This window comes from Lampetra fluviatilis, unplaced genomic scaffold, assembly GCF_964198595.1.
Source record: "Lampetra fluviatilis unplaced genomic scaffold, kcLamFluv1.1 SCAFFOLD_1142, whole genome shotgun sequence".
Classification (NCBI taxonomy): domain Eukaryota; kingdom Metazoa; phylum Chordata; class Hyperoartia; order Petromyzontiformes; family Petromyzontidae; genus Lampetra; species Lampetra fluviatilis.
The window spans coordinates 2,675-10,000 of record NW_027621191.1 but is presented as its reverse complement, the minus strand read 5'-3'; the positions used below and the strand labels follow the sequence as shown (position 1 = coordinate 10,000).

The following is a 7,326-nucleotide window of genomic DNA, read 5'->3' as shown; positions in this document are numbered from 1 at the left end:
ACCTTTCACCTTACCACAATACACTCACTCTACCCCTACCTTTCACCTTACCACAATACCATCACTCTACCCCTACCTTTCACCTTACCACAATACCATCACTCTACCCCTACCTTTCACCTTACCACAATACAATCACTCTACCCTTACCTTTCACCTTACCACAATACAATCACTCTACCCCTACCTTTCACCTTACCACAATACACTCACTCTACCCCTACCTTTCACCTTACCACAATACCATCACTCTACCCCTACCTTTCACCTTACCACAATACCATCACTCTACCCCTACCTTTCACCTTACCACAATACAATCACTCTACCCATAGCTTTCACCTTATCACAATACAATCACTCTACCCATAGCTTTCACCTTACCACAATACCATCACTCTACCCCTACCTTTCACCTTACCACAATACACTCACTCTACCCCTACCTTTCACCTTACCACAATACCATCACTCTACCCTTACCTTTCACCTTACCACAACACAATCACTCTACCCCTACCTTTCACCTTACCACAATACACTCACTCTACCCCTACCTTTTACCTTACCACAATACAATCACTCTACCCCTACCTTTCACCTTACCACAATACAATCACTCTAGCCCTACCTTTCACCTTACCACAACACAATCACTCTACCCCTACCTTTCACCTTACCACAATACCATCACTCTACCCCTACCTTTCACCTTACCACAACACAATCACTCTACCCCTACCTTTCACCTTACCACAATACCATCACTCTACCCCTACCTTTCACCTTACCACAATACCATCACTCTACCCCTACCTTTCACCTTACCACAATACAATCACTCTACCCCTAGCTTTCACCTTACCACAATACCATCACTCTACCCCTACCTTTCACCTTACCACAATACCATCACTCTACCCCTACCTTTCACCTTACCACAATACAATCACTCTACCCCTAGCTTTCACCTTACCACAATACCATCACTCTACCCCTACCTTTCACCTTACCACAATACAATCACTCTACCCATAGCTTTCACCTTACCACAATACCATCACTCTACCCCTACCTTTCACCTTACCACAATACCATCACTCTACCCCTACCTTTCACCTTACCACAATACAATCACTCTACCCATAGCTTTCACCTTACCACAATACAATCACTCTACCCCTACCTTTCACCTTACCACAATACAATCACTCTACCCATAGCTTTCACCTTACCACAATACAATCACTCTACCCCTACCTTTCATCTTACCACAATACAATCACTCTACCCTTACCTTTTACCCTTTAGCAGGTAAGGTAAAAGGTAAAAAGCAACGAGCCTACCTTTACTCTACATTTTAATGATCGTGAGCAGAGGGTCAGGGACTCCCCAAAAGCACAAAGAACAACCCAGAGCCCAGGCCTACTGATGGTATCATAGGCCTTGACCAGGTCAACAAAGCAGAGATGTAGGTCTTGTTGGAATTCCCTACACCTCTGCTGGAGCAGACGGACAGAAAATATGGCATCTGTGCAGGACCGCCCTTTCCTGAAACCGCATTGGGGCTCCGCAAGCCTCTACTCAGCGTGCCTGGCAAGGCGATGTTGAATCATCCTTGCCAGGACCTTTCCCGGCCTCACACTGAGGAGTGAGATGCCCCTGTAGTTGTTACAGTCTGTGCGGTCCCCCTTCTTGAAGAGGGGGACCACCAGGGCATCCTTCCAATTCTGTGGAACCCATCCAGTGGTCCAGACTGTTGTGATGATGTCATGTAGGGCAGTCTGTGCACAAACGCCACCCTCCCTCAGCATTTCGCTTGGGAGATCATCTCTGCCCGGTGCCTTTTCTGGTCTTAGACTCCGGATCGCCCTCAGTACTTCCTCAACAGCTGGCACCTCAGCCAGCCTCTCACAGGGGGTGACCTCTTATTCCAATATTTGAGGCACCGCAGCCTCAGCAAAGTCATCCCCACTTCAGCTCCACGGTAGGTCCTGGTGTCAAGGACATGGGCTCGCATCCGCTGGTCCGTCACTTTGTAGTCCAGCAGATGTTCTTGCTTGGACCCGGCATGCATCCACGATGTCGTGTGGATGCGCCGATGCCGGAAGAGCGTGATGGTAATTACAAGCCCATGGGCTGCACAAACATCTAGCAGCCTCCTGCCGTTGTTCTTGAGCTGATCTGGCCCATGCCTTCCAATCACTCCAGACCAGATGCCAGCATCATGACCAACTCGGGCATTGAAGTCACCCAACAAGATGACTCTGTCCCGAGTGGCCACTTTAGCCAGCACCTGTGACAGGAGGTCATAGAAGGCATCTGACTCATCGGCCTTGCCTGCATCCCTCCTCGGATGTTCGTCTTCGGTGGGGGCATAAGTAACCACGACCACCACTCCTCGCCTCCGGCTGATGGGATATTTTTTACGTGGTTTGGTGGTAACCGCTCACCCACCCACCCACCCACCCACTCACCCACCCACTCACTCACTCACCCACCCACCCACTCACTTACCCTCCCACCCACCCACTCACTCACCCACCCACCCACCCACCCACTCACTCACCCACCCACTCACCCACTTACCCACTCACCCACCCACTTACCCACTCACCCACCCACCCACCCACTCACTCACCCACCCACCCACTCACATACCCTCCCACCCACCCACTCACTCACCCACCCACCCACCCACCCACTCACTCACCCACCCACTCACCCACTTACCCACTCACCCACCCACTTACCCACTCACCCACCCACCCACTCACTCACTTACTCACTCACCCACCCACCCACCCACTCACTTACCCTCCCACTCACCCACTCACCCACCCACTTACCCACTCACCCACCCACTCACCCACTCACCCACTCACCCACCCACTCACTCACTCACCCACCCACCCACTCACTTACCCTCCCACCCACCCACTCACTCACCCACCCACCCACCCACCCACTCACTCACCCACCCACTCACCCACTTACCCACTCACCCACCCACTTACCCACTCACCCACCCACCCACCCACTCACTCACTTACTCACTCACCCACCCACCCACCCACTCACTTACCCTCCCACTCACCCACTCACCCACCCACTTACCCACTCACCCACCCACTCACCCACTCACCCACTCACCCACCCACTCACTCACTCACCCACCCACCCACTCACTTACCCTCCCACCCACCCACTCACTCACCCACCCACCCACCCACTCACTCACCCACCCACTCACCCACTTACCCACTCACCCACCCACTTACCCACTCACCCACCCACCCACTCACTCACTTACTCACTCACCCACCCACCCACCCACTCACTTACCCTCCCACTCACCCACTCACCCACCCACTTACCCACTCACCCACCCACTCACCCACTCACCCACTCACCCACCCACTCACTCACTCACCCACCCACCCACTCACTTACCCTCCCACCCACCCACTCACTCACCCACCCACCCACCCACCCACTCACTCACCCACCCACTCACCCACTCACCCACCCACCCACCCACTCACCCTCTCAACCACCCACTCACTCACTCACCCACCCAACCACTCACTCACCCACCCGCTCACCCACCCACTCGCTCACTCACCCGCTTACCCACCCACTCGCTCACTCACCCACTCACCCACCCACCCATCTAATCACCCACCCACCTACTCACCCACCCACTCGCTCACTAACTCACCCACTCACCCACCCGCTCACCCACCTACCCGCTCACCCACCCACCCACGCACTCACCCACCCACTCACCCACTCACCCACCCACTCACCCACTCACCCACCCACCCACTCACTCACCCTCTCAACCACCCACTCACTCACTCACTCACCCACCCAACCACTCACTCACCCACCCGCTCACCCACCCACTCGCTCACTCACCCGCTTACCCACCCACTCGCTCACTCACCCACTCACCCACCCACCCATCTAATCACCCACCCACCTACTCACCCACCCACTCGCTCACTAACTCACCCACTCACCCACCCGCTCACCCACCTACCCGCTCACCCACCCACCCACGCACTCACCCACCCACTCACCTACTCACCCACCCACTCACCCACTCACCCACCCACCCACCCACTCACCCTCTCAACCACCCACTCACTCACTCACTCACCCACCCAACCACTCACTCACCCACCCGCTCACCCACCCACTCGCTCACTCACCCGCTTACCCACCCACCCATCTAATCACCCACCCACCTACTCACCCACCCACTCGCTCACTCACTTACCCTCCCACCAACCCACTCACTCACCCACCCAACCACTCACCCCCCCACCCACCCACTTACCCTCCCACCAACCCACTCACTCACCCACCCACCCACTCACTCACCCCACCCACTCACCCACTCACCCACCCACCCACCCACCCACTCACCCTCTCAACCACCCACTCACTCACTCACTCACCCACCCAACCACTCACTCACCCACCCGCTCACCCACCCACTCGCTCACTCACCCGCTTACCCACCCACTCGCTCACTCACCCACTCACCCACCCACCCATCTAATCACCCACCCACCTACTCACCCACCCACTCGCTCACTAACTCACCCACTCACCCACCCGCTCACCCACCTACCCGCTCACCCACCCACCCACGCACTCACCCACCCACTCACCCACCCACCCACCCACCCACTCACCCACCCATCCACTCACCCACCCACTCACTCACCCACCCACCCACTCACCCACCCACCCACTCACCCCCCCACCCACCCACTCACCCACCCACCCACTCACCCACTCACCCACCCACCCACCCACCCACCCACTCACTCACCCACCCACCCACCCACTCACTCACCCACCCACCCACCCACTCACTCACCCACCCACCCACCCACCCACCCACTCACCCACCCACCCACCCACTCACTCACCCACCCACCCACTCACCCACCCACCCACTCACCCCCCCCACCCACCCACTCACCCACCCACCCACTCACCCACTCACCCACCCACCCACCCACTCACTCACCCACCCACCCACCCACTCACCCACCCGCTCACCCACCCACTCGCTCACTCACCCGCTTACCCACCCACTCGCTCACTCACCCACTCACCCACCCACCCATCTAATCACCCACCCACCTACTCACCCACCCACTCGCTCACTAACTCACCCACTCACCCACCCGCTCACCCACCTACCCGCTCACCCACCCACCCACGCACTCACCCACCCACTCACCTACTCACCCACCCACTCACCCACTCACCCACCCACCCACCCACTCACCCTCTCAACCACCCACTCACTCACTCACTCACCCACCCAACCACTCACTCACCCACCCGCTCACCCACCCACTCGCTCACTCACCCGCTTACCCACCCACTCGCTCACTCACCCACTCACCCACCCACCCATCTAATCACCCACCCACCTACTCACCCACCCACTCGCTCACTCACTTACCCTCCCACCAACCCACTCACTCACCCACCCACCCACTCACTCACTCACTCACTCACCCACCCAACCACTCACTCACCCACCCGCTCACCCACCCACTCGCTCACTCACCCGCTTACCCAACCACTCACTCACTCACTCACTCACCCACCCACCCACTCACTCACTCACTCACCCACCCAACCACTCACTCACCCACCCACTCACCCACTCACTCACTCACCCACCCACCCACCCACTCACCCACTCACCCACCCACTCACTCACTCACCCACCCACCCACTCACTTACCCTCCCACCAACCCACTCACTCACCCACCCACCCACTCACTCACCCACCCACTCACCCACTCACCCACCCACCCACCCACCCACCCACTCACCCTCTCAACCACCCACTCACTCACTCACCCACCCAACCACTCACTCACCCACCCGCTCACCCACCCACTCGCTCACTCACCCGCTTACCCACCCACTCGCTCACTCACCCACTCACCCACCCACCCATCTAATCACCCACCCACCTACTCACCCACCCACTCGCTCACTAACTCACCCACTCACCCACCCGCTCACCCACCTACCCGCTCACCCACCCACCCACGCACTCACCCACCCACTCACCCACCCACCCACCCACCCACCCACTCACCCACCCATCCACTCACCCACCCACTCACTCACCCACCCACCCACTCACCCACCCACCCACTCACCCCCCCACCCACCCACTCACCCACCCACCCACTCACCCACTCACCCACCCACCCACCCACTCACTCACCCACCCACCCACCCACTCACTCACCCACCCACCCACCCACTCACTCACCCACCCACCCACCCACCCACTCACCCACCCACCCACCCACTCACTCACCCACCCACCCACCCACCCACCCACCCACCCACTCACCCACCCACCCACCCACTCACCCACCCACCCACCCACCCACCCACTCACCCACTCACCCACCCACCCACCCACTCACCCACCCACCCACCCACTCACCCACCCACCCACCCACTCACCCACTCACTCACCCACCCACCCACCCACCCACTCACCCACTCACCTTCCAAACCGGTTGGCACACTGGCCCACAGCGAGTGAGCCGCCCATGCCTCCGATGGAGAAGATGGCTACGGACAGCGACCAGAGGGTGGTGAGCGTGGCGGTGCTCATAGACTCGTTGTGACGCTCAAACCACGTGGCGTTGTAGAAGCTCTCGATGATCTTGGGAGGTGGTGAGAGAGACACGGTGAGACACGGTTAGAGAGACACGGGGAGAGACACACACGGGGAGAGAGACATGGTGAGAGACACGGTGAGAGAGACGGTGAGACACACACGGTGAGAGGCATGGTGAGAGAGAGATACGGTGAGAGACATGGTGAGAGAGACGGTGAGAGAGACACGGTGAGAGAGACACGGTGAGAGAGACACGGTGAGAGAGACACGGTGAGAGAGACACGGTGAGACACATGCGGTGAGAGACACGGTGAGAGAGACACGGTGAGAGAGACACGGTGAGAGAGACACGGTGATTAGTGTGTGAGTGAGTGGGTGAGTAAGTGGGTGAGTGGGTGGGTGAGTAGGTGAGTGACTGGATGGGTGAGTGGGTGAGTGGGTGGGTGAGTGGGTAAGTGAGTAGGTGAGTGAGTAGGTGAGTAGGTGAGTGAGTGAGTGGGTGAGTGAGTGAGTGAGTGAGTGGGTGAGTGAGTGGGTGGGTGAGTGAGTGGCTGAGTAAGTGAGTGGGTGAGTGAGTGGGTGAGTAGGTGAGTGAGTAGGTGAGTAGGTGAGTAGGTGAGTGGGTGAGTGAGTGAGTGGGTGA

The 7,326-nt window shown here is 58.3% G+C and overlaps 1 protein-coding gene across 1 annotated transcript in view; it reads right to left on the bottom strand.

Moving 5' to 3' along the window:
• The window catches only part of LOC144954918 (solute carrier family 2, facilitated glucose transporter member 1-like), a gene marked incomplete at its 5' end in the record, with an annotated part of 25,823 nt that extends 19,083 nt beyond the window's left edge, over positions 1–6,740 (bottom strand). Inside the window, one exon of the mRNA XM_078885295.1 lies at positions 6,568–6,740. Coding sequence (XP_078741421.1) covers positions 6,568–6,740 — 173 coding nt within the window. The remainder of the gene's footprint in view (positions 1–6,567) is intronic.
• Between the last annotated feature and the right edge of the window lie 586 nt (positions 6,741–7,326).